The 17,694-nt window shown below is 36.6% G+C and overlaps 1 protein-coding gene across 1 annotated transcript; it reads left to right on the plus strand.

Moving 5' to 3' along the window:
- Nucleotides 1-1,141: 1,141 nt before the first annotated feature.
- On the plus strand, nucleotides 1,142-13,825 carry TMEM144 (transmembrane protein 144). The gene is made up of 11 exons (XM_009995916.1): nucleotides 1,142-1,280; nucleotides 2,453-2,575; nucleotides 2,989-3,088; nucleotides 4,435-4,515; nucleotides 6,072-6,153; nucleotides 7,307-7,380; nucleotides 8,291-8,409; nucleotides 9,752-9,871; nucleotides 10,356-10,453; nucleotides 12,421-12,474; nucleotides 13,575-13,825. The coding sequence occupies exons 1-11, from the start codon at nucleotides 1,142-1,144 to the stop codon at nucleotides 13,656-13,658; spliced, it is 1,074 nt and encodes a 357-aa protein (XP_009994218.1). The 3' UTR covers nucleotides 13,659-13,825.
- Nucleotides 13,826-17,694: the final 3,869 nt, after the last annotated feature.

A 17,694-nucleotide genomic window follows, 5' to 3' on the forward strand; every position in this document is an offset into this window, starting at 1 on the left:
AGTTCTTCATTACAGTGAAGACTTCCTGGAGCTTCTCCTTTAAGTAGGCAAGAAAGATGAAAAGCAGAGGAGAAAAATACAGGACAAATGGAAATACTTGGACCATAGTACCTCCATAATGTGTCTTATAAATGTAGTCTGTTTTTTTTCCAAAGTACTCAAGTTAAAAATATACTTTCATATTTTATGTAGAAAAAATTACAGAAATTAAATGTTTATATTACTTATGGGATTAGACTTTTCACCTGCTAATGCAAATAATTAATTTCAGCTGACACTGATGGCCCTACTGAAGCTGTAGATAAAAGCACAACCTCAGCAGATGCAGCTCTCAGTGTCCTAAGGACTCCAGAGAAGGTAAGACTAGAGGGTAAAATAAGTTGAAAAAATGTGCAGCAGCTCAGCTCTTCCTTTTGTGCAGAGAGTGTAGTCACAGCACCTCTTACAAGACTTGGCAAGATTTCCACCATTCCATTTCAGCTTTTTTTATCCAGACAGTAGCTAGTCCACCTACACTGGGTAATGTCAAACTGCATTAGGCTGTCATTTGATTCAGTATAAATAGCATTACTCTGACAGCAGGATTGCATGGATATCTGAATAAATATGCTCCCTTATACTCATAATGTATTAAATACCTTGTTGCCATTTGAAATGAAATTTCCAAACGCTTTTTTCCATGTAGTCTCTTATGTGTGGTGTTAAGATTATGTGATTCTGTGTGAAAAAACATGTTATTACAGTTTTCCTCAGAAAAAAGATGAACCCCTATTTGTATTTTGTATCAGCTAGAGCAATCCATGTGGTTACCTTATAAAGATACATGGATTCACATATGTTTTCAGACATGCTTTTCTGTTAAGCTGATTATAATACACATAATAGTGATTTATTTTGTGTGTCTGTTCTTAAGTTCCACTTCATTCACATCTTATGGCAGCTTTTTGTGGGATTCCACAGTATCCTTTACTGTTCTTTCCAGGTTTTGGGAGATTGATAAGTAGGGTCCTTTAAGTTTCAGATTGTGAACTGGACTGGTGTTATTTAATGCTCCACATGTTTAATTCCACTTTCTGATTTTGGAATTTGACAGGATCTGCAGCAAAACAACTCCACAAAAACAGGCACCTTCAGAACAAAGATGAATATTGGGAAAGCTTTCAGTACCTTTAACAACAGCAATGGAACAGATCTGGCTATTGGCTTTACCTCTTCCACAGTAGCTGTCCTTCTATTTGGAACAAACTTTGTGCCTGTTAAGAAATTTGATACTGGCGATGGTAAACTTATTTATATTCTTTTGTTGGTTTTGGTATTTTTCCTAATGGGAATAATATGAGAATTTCCGTAGCTAGAGTTATAAATATTGTCACAGCCTTCATCCATAAAGCATGTTTTTAATTGTCTTTGCTATTGTTAGGGTATAAAACAATAATATATTTGTTCAAGATGTGGCAAACCTTTAGAAGGACTTTTTATGTGTTGTTGTGCAATTTAACAGTAATGATGTGCATTTCATGAGCATTTCACAATGGAAAGTGAAATGTCCTTTCTTCTATCCTTGTGGGGTTTCTCAAGTACGTGTTATTTGTACTATAAAAGTTGTTGGGCTTTGGAGCATTACCTTTCAGTTGTGCACATAAGAAAAAAACAACTGAAAATTGAAATTTGGATACTTTTATCTGGTGACTCATTAAGAAGAAAAAATATATGTTATTTCCTTATTGGACTTTAATCACTTTACTGTATTATGTTCATGTTGTATTTACACATCTATATGAAGCATAGTCAGTTACCAGATCCCTAGATGCATAAATCTGCCATTACATCACTGCAATAATAGTATCTGCATTACAGGCTGGATGTAATCCCTCTTTTTTCTTTGTGCCAAATGTGGTCCTAACGAGACAAGACTAGACTTTAAAGTGGAAGTCTTAGCTCAGCTGGCATAAAATTATCTTCTCTGCCTAGTTGAGCCTTAGTCAACAAAGGTAGAAGAGATATGTCTGGAATTTTTATTACTCTCAGTGTTCTGGAGTAGTGGAAAAGCCTGAGTCCTGTGCTTTGAAGGAGTTTTGTCCTGTGCAATCAGGTACTACTAGGGTGGTGGGATAAGTTTGCAGTAACTGAACATCCTTTTTTTCAGAAGCCCATTAAAATTCAATGTGTGTGAGAATTGGGGCTAGTGTGAACTTTTCCCAGCAAACTGTCTTTTGCAGCTGTGTATAAAGAATGTGTGGTAGGGTGACAGAATTAATTTTAACATCTAAAAGATACCTAAAATGCATTTTTTTATTATATTGTAACAGGGTTCCCTGAAATTCACAGAGGAGGTGGATGACCTTTCAAATTTTTCTGCAATAAATAAATTTTATTTAAAACCTAGTAAGTTAAGAGATACACATGCAGTGTTCTACAGGTTCTCTACTGTGTGCATTTATTTCTTCCATAGGCATGTTCTTCCAATGGATTCTCTGTGCCTCCATATGGATAGTTTCTTTAGTGGTCAATTTAATCCAGAATTGCCCCCGGTTTTGGCCTCTGGCGATGGTTGGGGGTTTTGTGTGGGCTACAGGTAAGGATAAAGAGATCCTGTTTCTTGAAACTCAAAGTAACCCTAACTCTTAATGAAAAAAGCAGTGATAAAAACTTTCTCGTACCTGAGGTAGTAGTTATTTGGCTTTTTTAAATCTAGGTGTTAATGGAGCTGTATCCTTATAGTAAATATTACTTTATTACACTTACTTTATAAGCAGCAAATTCAAACCAAAGACAGCTTTTTAAATGGCATTTAGGAAGTGTCTGTATTTGATATATTAACATTTTAAAAAGCCTATTTCCTACCACCTTGTAATTGCCTACATTTCTTGCCTCTGAATAGGCACAGCATCTAAAACCAAAATATACAAGATCACAGTCTAGTTTTTAACAAAATTTAATTTTGGTGGTTTGTTGTTGGTTGTTTTTGTTGTTGTTGTTGTTTTTCAGGCAATATTACAGTTGTCCCTATTGTCAAAACTATTGGCTTAGCTCTTGGTCTTTTGATATGGGCTTCTTTTAATTTGCTGACAGGTTGGGCAAGTTCACGGTGAGTACATTTGAGTCTTAATGTCATTAGTAACTGCAGTGAAAACACTATCACCAATTAAGAGGGTTTATCATATAGATAAGATCTTCTATCTCTCTCAGTGGATGGTACTCACCTATTATTTTATCTTTGTTTCCTTTGTCTCAATAGGAAGCAGAATGCCCAGTAATGTTCCCTACCATAATTGAGTAAATAAATAATGTATTTCTTAATGCAAAACTAGTACACTGTTTTTTTTCTTCTACAGCACATGGGCTAATAAAATAATTTAACTTCAATGTTTAAATACCCAGGTTAAAAAAAAGTCAATGTATATTAAATTAGTTTAAAATTATTTTGGTACAGTAGACAGCTTTTTGCAAGCCAACTGAAACACCATGCCAATAACTTTAGTAAGAGTTATTTTCAGGAGTAAAGATTTGGGAGGAATGGCTGACACACCAGAAGGCTGCGCTGCCATTTAGCAAGACCTGGACAGGCTGGAGAGTTGGCAGGGAGAAATTTAATTAATACAAGAGGGGCAAGTATGGAGTCTTGCATCTGGGAAAGAACAACCTCGTGTACCAGTATAGGCTGGGGACTGACCTGTTGGAGAGCAGTGTAGGGGAAAGGGACCAGAGGGTCCTGCTGGACCTGCATGGATGACCATGAGCCAGCAATGTGCCCTTGTGGCCACGAAAGGCAATGACATCCTGGGATGTATTAGGAGTGGTGTGGTTAGTAGGTCAAGAGAGGTTCTCCTTCCCCTCTGCTCTGCCCTGGTGAGGCCACATCTGGAATATTGTGTCCAGTTCTGGGCCCCTCAGTTCAAGAAGGACAAGGAGTGCAGAGCCACAAAAATGATGAAGGAAGTGGAACAACTCCCTTACGAGGGAAGGCTGAGGGAGCTGGGTCTCTTTAGCTTGGAGAAGAGGAGACTGAGGGGTGACCTCATTAATGTTTACAAATATGTAAAGGGCGAGTGTCAGGAGGATAGAGTCAGGCTCTTCTCAGTGATGTCCAGTGACAGGAAAAGGGGTGGTGGGTACACGCTGGAGCATAGGAGGTTCCACTTAAACATAAGGAAAAACTTTCACTGTGAGGGTGACAGAGCACTGGAACAGGCTGCCCAGACAGGTTGTGGACTCTTCGTCTCTTCTCTCTTCGAATAAAGACATTCAAAAGCTGCCTGGACACATTCCTGTGTGAGCTATTCTGAGGGATCCTGCTCTGGCAGGGGTGTTGGTCTAGATCATCTTTTGAGGTCCCTTCCAACCCCTAACATTCTGTGATTTCCAAGGCTAGGTTGTAATTTAACTATTTGTATGCGGTCAGTGCAACTAAGTGAAACTGATTAAATATTTCAGGTTCGGTTGGTTTGGAATTGACCCAGAAGAGGTATCAAGACCAATCTTAAATTCTGTTGGAGCAGGACTTTCACTACTAAGGTAAAAATTGATCTTTATAAAGTCCGATCTGACTTCGCTCAGTCAGGGTCTTGCTCTTAGCTGCAGAATATGCCACAGGACCCTCTCCAGATCCTTTGGGGTCATGACAAGCCAGAGGCTTCACATATCTCTTACCCTTAATAGCTCCCTGTCTTGTAACTTCCAAGCCACACTTAAAACTTGCAAATAGTGGCTTCCTTTGGGATATTCAGAAGTGCTCCTACTCTTATGTTTGTTTTTATTATTTGTATGAGTGCACGTATTGGCTCAAACACAGAGGAAAAGGGAGTTTTATTATGTAGCACTGCTCTTGCTTTCCAGTTAGGTGGCCAGGAAGGTTTTTCTAGCCATTTGATGGTGACTCTAAATCCCAGGGGCAGTATGTTCACTGTTAGTGTGCTAAAGATGCATGTAACGCCTTTAGGAAAGAAAGATGTTTAGAACATGGATATGATGGAGCACTTCTTGATTGCTAAGTGAGACCTGTTGCTTTACATTTGTGAGTTTTGCTTCCACTCTTCCTATTTCCTAAGAGTCTGTAGCTTTCTACCCATTGTCCTTACACGTAGCACATGATTTTGTGAGGTACTCAAAAATGGTAGCAGTACTGCTCTCCCTGCCTCGTGAGTTAATTCAGCTCACCACCTGCCTCCTGCCAGTTTCTGAGATACCATGGAGAAGTGATCAGCAGGGAGAAAGATCCTGACCAAATATATTTTCTGGCAAGCTGCACAAAGCCCGTGTATGTTGCTCTGCAGAGCTCAGAAGCATGTATTTCATGTTAGCTTCCTGCATGAAACCTGTATAGGTTTGTATAGTACCTCTGGAGAAAGCTGACATCCTTTTATGTCTATCCTTATTCCTTCAGTAGGAGAGGAATAACTCTCAAATTGAGACTTTCTGTTTACAGTGATGAGAAGGAATTCCTAAATAATTAAAATATCTTTCATAAAATAAAAAACAAGTTCTGACACTTCTGATTACATGTATTTACCTAATTTCAGGGGGCACAAGTAATAGTGTTACTTTTTCTTCTTCATTTATTCACTTAGTGCATAGGAGCATCACTGAGCAATACTCTTCCTCCTCCCATGTATGCCTAAGGCCCTGTAGGAGCAGTATCCCCCCACTGGCATGCAATAGAAAACAAAAAGTGTCTTTTTTTGTTGACCATAGAGCCAATTCTGTGCAGGTGTAAGCTGTTCATTTAGAATTTTCATGCAGAAGTTTTGTTGTATTAGTGGCTTAGTACAAAAGGGCATTGTTAATTAATGCAGCTGTTAACATGTGTAGCTACTCACTGTAAAAAGTAGACATTTCAATTCCACTACATAGAAGACAATCTATAAAGTGATATAAAGAGTAATTTATTTAGTTACTTTCACTTAAGTTGTTTGTTAAAAGCAATTGCATTTAATATGTTGAAGTGACACTAAGGCTATAATGAAAATAATGTAATATCCCTCCAAACTTTTTATAACTTTTGTCTCTAAACACTAAGAGTTATGTCCTTATGAGCTGACATGGTACTTACTGGTGTATTTTTTTCTTCTGAGTGCTGTCATATTTCTTTTTATAAAAACTGAAATCCAGAGTCCTTCAGCTTCACTAGAAAACACACCTTTACTGAGAGAAAGTGTAAGTACACTACAGTTGTTCATTTAAAGCAGTGAAAATACGTACCCATTTTTAAAAAAATTAAAAATAAATTGCTTAATGTGAACCGGCTTTGCTAGGATTTATGGTAGACAACATGAAACTACGTAAATATGCATTGATTGTATTTAATTTGTGGATCTTGTATATCCAGCCAAATGTGAGCAACAAGAAGTATTCCCAAGTGTTCTTTCACTGTTGTCAGCTTTAAATGGCTGAGGAACCCTTTTTCATTATGACAGGGGCTATTTAAAAGACGGAGTGTATTACTTTCCTGTTCTGGGAAAATAAAGTAATTTTAATTAAAACTTAACTATAAAACTACGGGGGTGCTTAGATGAAAGGCAGCAGTGTTATAACTCTTATCCAGCAGATTGTTGCCACATTATAGAGCCAGGAGTCTGTCAAGAGTTGCTGATTGTTGGAGCATCGGAGGCCAAGGAGCACTGCCAGCTTGGCTGTTGCTCCTTCTGGACCCCCAAGTATGCAGCAAAAGCTGGAGAACAATAGGATCCTGCTACTATTGAAGCTTATACTCAGTCAGTGATGCATCAAAAGTTGGTTGCTACCTGGACAGAGAGCCCCTCAGAATCTTCTAGCTGTGCTCAATGCTCACTAGAGGTTCCAGTCTACCAGACTAAAACACAGAAGACAGTCTGATCACAGGATTAAAATAATGGGACACTGCAATTTCTTTATGCTGCAGACTGGTGTTTTTCATTTCTCTGTTTGCAAATAGTCCTAATATTCTGAAAGTAATCCCAGAACTATCAGCAAAAGGCAAAAACACAAATAAAACCTTTATATTAAATCATGTAAGGAAGGGTGAGTTTTGAAAGACAAAGCTGCCTGCATGCTGATTAAAAAGAAGTACTAGTCAATAAACTACTAGTGCAATAAACCTAAAATCCATATTCAAACTGTTACCTGTGAACTTTGAAGTAGGTAGACTTAATTACGTTTTATTTTAAAAATAATTGTCTTCTTTCTTCAAAGTATTTCTGTAAATTCCTTTTGTTTCTCCTTCCATTTAAATTTTCTTAGAGCAAAACTATTCTCTTTAACACAATATTTGAGATTTTAAAAAACACCAACAACAAAAAAACTAAATTTCAGTGAAAACTGTTTTTTACAGTCTATTAATGTTTCTGAAGATACTTCTGATGACTCATGGGTGAACAGGCTTTCTCCAGCAAAAAAGAGGCTCTTGTAAGTTATTAACAGTTCTTTTACTGGTACAGGCCAAGTAGACAGAAAGTGGTTGAACACAGTTTAAGAGCAGAATTCATGTCCTGTGGTTTTTCTAGCACAGTCATTCCCTAATAAATTATCATTTTCAAGGTACCAGTATAGTGTGCCTATCTGTATATGAAAAACTGCCCAACTAATTAATTTCTTTTTTCCCCCACAGTGTTCAGCTTTAACTTACTAATTAAGTATTGGTTCCTGCTACAAAAGAACAATGTTTGCTAAGTATATAGCAATAACAACTAAGTAATTACAGAGCTGTTTTTTTATTAACAGGTGGCTTAGCTCTCCAGCATAGTAGAAGCCTATGTTAATAACATGCTTCCAGGCATGGTTTCAAAGTGAATACCTCTGGAGAAGGCATAGCAGTAAGCAGACAGCAGAAGTGCTCCAGGGTGCAAGCAGCAGTTAGCAAGGGGCCAGTGTGGGGAGTGGAGTCAGTCAAGAACACAGTGAGCTGGAAGCAGAGAAAAGCTACCATGGAGGGAGTGAACTTGGGAATGGTTACAAAGAATATACAGACTGCACCAGTGAAGCTGAGAGCAAGAGCATTTTAAATACGTTGTTGTTGGTCTTCGCTAACTCTGCTTTTAGGAAATCCTATTTTATTGATGGCATTTATCTAGACTGCAGGCTGTTGGGGCAGGAATTCTCTGTGTTACTTGGCCACAAAGTATAGGAAAACCAAGTTGCTGAGTTGAACAATATCTACACTAAAAATAAAAATGTGCTAAAACGTTTTATATTCATAATGTTGCTAGCAATTTTTCTTCGATATACAGTCTTTAACTGCAATACTGGACTTAAGTGTATTGTCTACTTAACGTAAATAACGCTAGGCTATTTTCTCTGATTTTTGCTCTTTTTAAAGAGGATGCAGCCTGGCTGTAGTAGCTGGAATACTCTACGGTTCCAGTTTTGTACCAGTACTTTACATCAAGGACCATGGAAGACGAAATGAAACTATATACACAGGAGCAAGTCAATTTGGTAAATGCTGATAGGTCACATCTACTTCATTTCATCAGTATACTGTGGTCTCCTGCTTTTGCAAAAGCACAGAGTGAAATTAGTGGTATGCCTGGAAATATACCATGACAACTTATCAGTTCTGCACTGTGTTATATGTTGTCATAATTACAGTACTAGCACTCCCTTTTTTTTCCCATATTTGAATTACACCATTAAAAGAACAGTCAGAAACACCCCAGCGATTATGATACTTGACTGATAGTATTTAATGCCTTCAGAAGCAGAGCACTCTCAGAATACAAAGTTCATATACCCGGAGCATGAAGTAAACAAAGGCACAGGCTGTACCAGTTACCAAATTAATACATTGCTAAAGGAAAGAGGAGAAGGTTGATCATAACTGATGTGCACAAAAGATATATAGCAACATAAGTAATTAAAACCTTGTAGGTTTTTTTTATGGAAACCTTTTAACATAAGCCTAATCACCAGTTTTCAACAACATTTCCCCAGAGCCATCTTCCCTAAGGTTTAGTGTATAGTCTATCAGGTAATACCAGCAGCAGCTTAAGAGGAAGGTATTGCTGAAACCGCATAGTGTTGCCATTAAGAAATTGTTCTGTCACATGCAATTTCTCTTAAATACTGCAATTTATATATTCTGCAGCTAGACAAAGCAGATGTTATCATTACTAGAGCTGCCTTTCCTGTTGAAGACTTTGAATTCTAGGGAGACAGAGGTCACCTTGCTACATGCTTCTGCTTTACTGTGTTGGAAATGCTCTCATTAGTACATACTGAGTCCATAAAGGATTTATTATTGTTAATTATTATAGTGATTAACATTTTGATACACTCCTCAACATAAAAAAAGGACAAAACTGTGCCATGTTTAGGTTACACAAGATGTCTAGTTGTCTTGCCCTTAAATGTACAGAAGAGAAGCAAGGCTATATACAGGAATATAAATATAGATGATCAGGAGAGGATGTAATTACATAAAATACCCACCCAAGTTTTGTAGCCTCACCTGAAGATTTTCTTAAGTTTTTAATAAATTAGTTCAGTAGTTTGCCTAATAGAGTTCCAAAAACAGCAATTCACAGAAATGCAAAAAAGCTTATGAAAAATGCTAGGATAAATGCAGCAGTTAATTCATGTTTAATATATGTTTGATTGACCAAATTAATCTACAGTCAGACTGGCAGCTGTGTTTGTCACAGTCATAATTGAAATTCAAGTTGTTAGCAGTAGCACCTTATCTGGTTTTTGTCTGTCTGAATACTACCAGTGAAATAAATTCAGTTGAAATTAATAACAGGTGTTTTAGGCTAATACAATTTTGTAATTTCTCTTTCAGATTTGGATTATGTTTTTGCACACTTCAGTGGAATATTTCTTACAAGTACCATCTACTTTTTTATCTACTGTGCAGTCAGGAAAAATAAACCTAATGTTTATCCACAAGCCATATTGCCAGGTATGACTGTTTTCTAAACTAACAGTTAATTTCAGATACTTCTTCTGACTGTTTTGCAGTGATTAGTTCAAGCTATATGTTGGAATTGTAGTTCATCTTTCATCTCTCTTAATTTGACTTTTTGTCTCTTTTTAAAAATTGCTCCTATTAGGTTAATTAACTAAGGTTAGGAAACTGAAAAATTTTGTTCTAATCTGAAATTAGAACAAAATGGCATTGCATACAGCAGATTTTCAAAAAACAAGTCTCCCAGAGTGGAGACCACATTGCACAGAAAATGGTGAGCTTCATTTGCTACTTTAGTTGGAGTAGCTGATTTTATCCCTTGAGCTTTAGTTTAGATTAACACAGCATTCTTGTTAAAGTAGTTAATATACTAAAATACATACATACAGTTTCTTTATTATGCTATAAAAATAAATGTTCCACAAATTGCTGTCCCTACCTTGCCATACATGTTTTTGATTGGGATTTATTTTTCTAGGGTTTGTTTCTGGTGTGCTTTGGGCAATAGCCAATTGCTGCTGGTTCATAGCCAATCATTATCTCAGTGCTGTGGTCAGCTTTCCAATCATTACTGCTGTAAGTATATAAAAAAATACACTCTGTAACTGGAATTAAAAGAGAACTTTTTTTTTTTTCTCCTCACTTGTGGATTTATGTTGAAATTATTATGACTCTAGAGCATTTTAATTAAGAGTGCACATTGCCTTTTCTGCTTGTGTGTGCTAGCCTTTGGTTTTTTAGGAACATACATGACTGTGACAAGCACCATTTATGCCAAGCATAAAAATAAAAAAATGGAAAAAGTGAAACTGTATGTCTTTAGATTATGTAAAAACCAAAGTTCTATAACCAGAACTATCTCAATATGAAAGTACACTGAAGTAATTAAAAGAAGAAACTTATAATGCTTTCATCCCCACAAGTACATTTTGTTCTGGATGTTTTCATTTGTGATTTTAATGTCCAGCAGTCATTTTGCATAATTAAGTCAGGGTTTTTTTTCATTTTACAGTTCTTGAACACACAGAACAGATTGTGTTGCTGAAAATAATGTTCTTATGCAAATAATGGAAAACTATGTTGGCCCATTTTATCTGGTTTATTCCAAGTTATGATACTGTATATTTAAAGCACTGTTAATTTCCAGAAGCTGTATAAATTCCATCACTAGGTAAAAATAAACTTTGCATTTACTCTCTTGCCACTTTACTAGATGGTGATGCAAAGGTGGATAACTTCTGGCAAATGGGAGTTTGTAAATATCAAAACCAAAGTTTTGCTGAACAGCAAGAATTTTGAAAGCAAACTAATGAAACAACATTAATAGGGATTAAGCTTTGCCTCAAGATGCAGTAAATCAGAATCAACTCTGCAGTATGAAATGAAAGTAAAGACTTGGAATCATTCTAATTAGAAACTGAAGGATTAATAGAAAGCAGCTTTAGTAACTTAGTTATTAATATGCCTAAAGGGCGAGGATATAAAATCACAAAATGAAAAACTTAAGGAATGCGTTGATGAGAAGCTTCTTATCTGGACCATAAGTTTGGAACTGCTATTTTACTTCATCCTAGAGAGAAGTTTAATCACAAACGATTTATTTCATTTTTAAAATGCATTTCTGTCGCCACATACATTATCTAGAAAGTGAAATAAGACCTCAGCTATTGTTCAAATAATAGCTGGCAATTCCAGTAGGAAACGGCACCCACAAATACATTCAGCCTCTATCAGATATACTGAAGATGGAAGAGAGGAAGATCACTGCCCAAACAGCTGTCAAGTGTTTCTGAGAGCAGCTCTAATGGGAAACATTAACAGAGACAGTTTTCACTTTGTATCCAGATAATATTTTCACATCAGTCATGCAAATTCAGATAATTGCTCCCACCAGGGAAAACTGTATTACCAGAAGTGCCTGGAAATTATTGTGTATTGCTCTTTGCTGTTAGCTAGGAAATCTGGACAACACCATCACAGATAATCAGTAGTTTTCCTGACCTGTCTGGCTGACTGGCTTTGTGCTGTGTCCAGATACTTGCTATACAGGAAATATGTTTATGTTCCAGTCTCTTGATATCATACTGAGTGATAAAATCAAACTTGTTCCAACTAGTTAGTCATGCTAATAAAGGAAGTGTTAGGAATATCCATGGTAGCTGCCAATAAACATGAATAGTTCCTTGAAATGTGGTAACATCGTGGACTGTAGTTTGGACTAAAATTAGGCATATTATTTGGAGCCCACTAAAAGAAAATATAACAGCCAGTGCAGACTCCACAGTGTAAATTAGAAAAATTGTGCCTTCTCTTAAAAAAAAAACAAAAAAACCACACTTTCTTGCTTCTTCAGCCCTTCCTGAAGATTTTATTGTGTCTTACTTGGTAAATACTGCAGTGACATTTGCTGTTGCTATAAGTGCTGTAATTAGAGCAACTGGAAAGGCCTAAATTTGTTATTCAGACAAAATTGAACCATCCTGAGAAGAGTAATGGGAATTTTAATGAAATGCTGTAATGTACAAATGAGTCTTATTCTTTAGGGTCCTGGCCTTATTGCTGCAATGTGGGGAGTCCTTGTGTTTAAAGAAATAAAGGTAACTTACTAAGTTTCTTACCTGGTCTCTCTTGCTTTTCTCTAGCTCTTTGAACTGCATGATTTGGTATACAGCTGAATCTCTTAGATCTCCCTCCTTACAAGTATTGCATTTTGAAGCTGAAAGTCACGTTTTCCAAGAAAAATTAAGAACTGTGAACAGTTATTACAGGAATGAAGGTTTGAGTGGGAGGAAATTAAGGCTGTAGCAAGGCCAGGAGGGAGGATGCCAACCACCTGAAAATAGTCTTTATTTGAGCCAGTTCTTTCAGTTTGAGCAGGGGAATGAGCAGTTGTCTAAGTAACCACATAAACAAGTACATTAGATTTCCAGGGTTAGATTCACTAAAGGACCAAAAAATGAGACAAAGCTTAACTAAGCTTGTTAATTGTGGTATAATGGAGAGATCCTAAACTGATACGACAGTGATTGCCTAGAACAGGCTAATTTACTCTCCTGGGTATTAGCATATATGGCAGAAATTATTTTTCTAGTGGTATTTGAAACATGGAATGCTAGCATTATAATCCTCAGGTTTCCTTAAGATAATCTGTCCAGGATCAATAGGTACCTAATTTGCCATTGGAGATCTACTTTCCCAATATTTTTGGTGACTGTAAAATGCATTAGGCATCCTTGGATCAGAAACTAGAAGTTCTCTCTCCCCCACTGCAAATTAGTGTTGCTCCATGCTAGAGTGCTATTATGTTCATTATCCAATATCTTTGTGACTCACTAAACCTCTCACTCTCTTTGTACACTTTTAGAATAGCTTCTGGATAAGTGCTTACTGCTTTAGGAGTAGACAAAAAACTTTAAAAATACTTTCTAAAAATGCTGAATTAATTTTGTGAATATTTTACGAAGTGTGTGGCTTCATAGATAATGTGTATTAAAATGTTTTGAACAGCAAATATGTAACAAACATTATATGAAATAAAATGGTATAAAATTTGCTATTTCATGTAATTAGTTTAGGAATTTTTTCACAAAATGAAACTGCAGATCTTTGTTTTGCCTTTTTGTGTGTGTGTCTGTGTGTGAAATGGTGTCTCTTATTACAATGGTATTTTTCTTTTTCTCTGCTTTTGGTTCTCCAGGGACTGAAAAACTATGTGTTACTCTCAGTAGCATTTTGCATCATTCTTGCTGGATCTCTCTCCACCGCTTTTTCTAAAGTTTGAAAGGATCTTCTGGACCAGTAGATGGTGCTACTGTGTTAATATAATCAGAAATACATACATTTCAAAATGTATGTCCAACATTTACCCTAACTTGCTTCGGACAAGTGAAAAGGAAAACCTTTGCTAAATGTTCACATTTGGCATGAAGGAAAACTGGAAATGTTTCTGCGTTTCTTGAAACAGTAAGAATATCAAAGGATTTTATTAAATGAAGCCAAATGATTTTATGGTTACTAATTGTTTTTTTCTGGTTGTGGTACTAAACTTCACATCATCCTAAATTGCAGTTCACCATTGAGATGGTGGATAAAGGGATTTTAATTCTTAGTCTGTAATGTTGTATTCATTTGCAAACTGATTTGTCTTATTGTAACATCCTGTTTTACTGACTCGAATGTAAAATATGTCTTGGAATATTCTTTATGGAGCTAATACACATGAAAATGTGAAGCATTTTTTTTTAGAAGCATTATTCCTTAAAGTCATCAGTTTACATAAAAAGGTTTATCTTCCAATCCAAATTTTGAAGGAAATAGAGAAAAAAAAAGGTGCTGTATAATAAATTACTCGTGTTTGCAGATAAACTGTGTAGTTGCAAGAACATTACATAGAAATCATGACCATGATACAAAGAGTGGGGGTACGTCGGGGTTTTTTAATTTCAGATGTATGGAACTTGGCAAGTAAACATTGCATTTATCTAACTTGTGATGTTGCAATATCATCTGTGTCGTTCAAAGTTTGTTTCCAAATAACTGGGCATTTTCTGAATACTTGCTTTTCTAAGTAGAACAGTCAAATCTTTAAAATCCTGTTTGACAATATTTATTACATTGAAGCATCATTCTAAAACTACCCAATCATTGTTCTACCCAAAGCAAAGTCATCTCTATGTAAATAACTTCTAACAGTTGTTGTCTTACTTGTTGTTGTTTTTTTTAAAAAAAAAAAGAGAATTGAAGAAGTAGGTTTTTGCAACATTTTTAGGCAAACTAATCCAGTTTCTATGTGTCTTGCTATAAAACCCTGATATCCAAAGGAAATTCCCTATAGTAATGTTATGTCCAGTTTCCGTGACCACCACTAAAGTGGCGAACTCTTTATTTTCTTCCTCATGGCAGCTGCCTGTGCAAGCATGTTGTCTGAGCTTCTCCTTAAGTCTTTCCTTCAGTGTATTAGACAATGCAAGATCCTGCAGTGTTACACTCTGTCATCACAGCTTGATATTGTTAATATGTTCAGATTGCAATAATATTTTCTCCTTTCTCCCTTCCATTCTTCTTTGTTTACTATTTATCAGTTTTGATCTTAGAATTGTTACTTAGCCCACTTTTTCCCATCCTGCATTGTTTATTCTTACCCAAGTGTCAGAACTTGGTGTCTAGCAGGTTTTTTTCTCCTTAAGGCATTTCTCTAATTTTGCTCTGTGTATTAACCCTCTCCTCCAACTGGTTGGCAGCATTTTCCAGACAGATTTAATAAACGTACTCTCCAATTATTGTAAATAATTTATGAAAATGCACATGATACTGGCCTTTACTTACTTTTTATAATCTAATGTTGTACTTTTCACTCTGACAAGGAACAATTGATTGCTCTTTTGAGTACAATTTCCCAGTATCTTAGAGTGGTTTTATTTAGACTGCATTCTCCCAGTTTTTATGTAACATCTGATACAGTTACTCAAGTCAAGATACATGATGAGTACCACCGTAATACTTGATACTGGAAAGAAAACAGCTTCATTTTATTTCCATTTTCCAGGTCAAACACCATTTCTTCTTGACAGATCCCTGACTGTTGCTTAACCTAGCCATTATTCTATTGACTGAGATGAGCAAGAGTAGTTTGTTCATATGGTTTTGAAGTAAATTAAATTGGACATTTATAATTTCCCTGGATCTGTTCCCCTTCTTAAAGATTACAAGAGCTTCTGTAATCCTGGAATATATCCTGTGCCAGAAAATTGTTGATAAACAAAGAATTGGCAAAACCAAAATAAGGTGTTTTCAGGCTCCTTTATCTTACAGATATGCCGTAATATGTTGGTTCTTTCCCAGTCAGTTCTTATTCCTATGTCAGTGTTCACAGTTGTGTGAACACTGACTGATCTGTTTAAGAAACACTGAAGGAACTAGAGTGCACTGCACTTTAGTTTACAATGTCATTACTGAATAGTGGCAGCCTATCTCTTTTTTCCAGACAGCTAATGACAAAAATACTGGTCTTGTAACTCACTGTTTTCCTAAAAAAATTACAAAGAAGTACAGAATTTATATAGTGTGGTTGCAGCATCAGTCCACTTTGATGTACCAATGCAATTGCTCAGGAAAGACCATCTGTGTAGTTTTCTGCTACCCATAGGTCACCTTCCACATTTGGTTAGTCTTCAAGTACAGTCTAAACTATTCAGTGAGGTATATTCTTCACTAGTTTCTGTTAAGTGAATTACTAATGCCTCAGTCTGGAAAAATTGTCGAAAGGTGTTCAACCAGAACAGTCATGGAGAACTATCTCTGCATGGGCTTTGTCAGTCAACTGGCATGTTCACACTACTGCTTCCAGGGCAGAACTAGGTTTTGAAGTACATGTAAGAGCTGTGTTGCACAACAGGTCTCAGGCCCCAGACATCCCTAAAGCACCTTCAGGGAAGAACAGGTGCAAGCAGAAACAAAGGTCAGAGAACTGAGAGATGCAAGAATGCATGACATGATTAAAAACTGAGTTAAGCATCAGGAAACCAAAGATGGCTTTTATAGCAGAGCAAAGCTCTGCCAGAGGAAAAAGAAACAAGGGAACAGGTGAAGCAGTGTGAAGATGCTATGAGGTTAGGTGTGTCACAGAGCAGAAACAGTATCCTGGTTTTCCTAGTCATCTTCCACAGCTGGGCAAGCCACTAGAGTCATTGAACAATCAATGCAGAGGGGCTGTCATGCAATTGCTGGTCAGCCTGCACCAGCTGTGCTTGGTTACCTGCATCCTCAGCTGTATGAGGATGAACAAGCAGGATTGTTCAAGCCAAATTACCATGGGACCTAATTTATCCCTAACCTTGGCCACCTGTTTCCCACCCTACACTACAGTGAAGTGCCATAGGCCTCGTTTGCTACTACATTACCTAAAAGCTGTGTTTTATTTGGTGTTCTGAGTATCCTGAGTGAAGGAGTCTGGGTTTTTTCAGATTTTTAGCCCATAAATTTTAGGGACAGGACAAACTGGTTACTAGTGCTGTAGTGATAGTGTTATGACAGGTTAGCAAGTAGTAGAAAAAATTGTCCTGGCAGTGCCTGTTTTTTCTTGCCTCAGTTCAGATTCTGGTTTGCTCATTGCAAGTTATTTTTTGTGGTTCAAGATAAATCTGGACAATGAGGCTGAATCTGCTATACCCATCCCTTGTTAGAGGACTGACTCTTGCTGATTGTGCAAAAAAATAAAACTGGCTTACAACTTGGCAGGTGAGATGTATTTAGATTTAGGTTTTAGGTTTGAACTAGTACTATATGCTTCCTGTGTGCTTTAACTGGAGAGTCTTTTGTAATGATACCTAAAGTTTCTACTGTTTCTCTGGATAGATGCTATTCAATTGTTGTCTGGTATGGGCCCAGCATCTATCTACTGGAAACAATCACAGGGAACATCTGAATCTCCCAGGGGAGGAGCACCTTTACATTTCCTGGCTTCTGTCCAAGGTCATTGGTTTTCTGAAACAAACAAAAAAATGGAACTTCTGACCATAGCAGTTGCCATAGCATAGTTTGATGCAGTTCTTCCATCTATATTGTAAAGCTATTAGGTGTACAAACTTAAATGACTGCTAAGGGCATTAATTAAAATTCTTGTTTGTCAAAGCTCAAGTATGAACTTTATAAAATGCCTTCTTAGCAACCATCTTAGTGGATTTTTCTTGCCAACAGCAAAAAATACCCACCTCTCACAGCACTTTTCTATGAAAAATCCATTGTGGTAATTCATCAGGTTTTATGGTTTAAGTATGTATTTATTCCAAAATATTTATTGTGCTGTTGACTTGGAATAT

Source organism: Chaetura pelagica, unplaced genomic scaffold (assembly GCF_000747805.2).
Source record: "Chaetura pelagica isolate M959 unplaced genomic scaffold, ChaPel_1.0 scaffold142, whole genome shotgun sequence".
Classification (NCBI taxonomy): Eukaryota; Metazoa; Chordata; class Aves; order Apodiformes; family Apodidae; genus Chaetura; species Chaetura pelagica.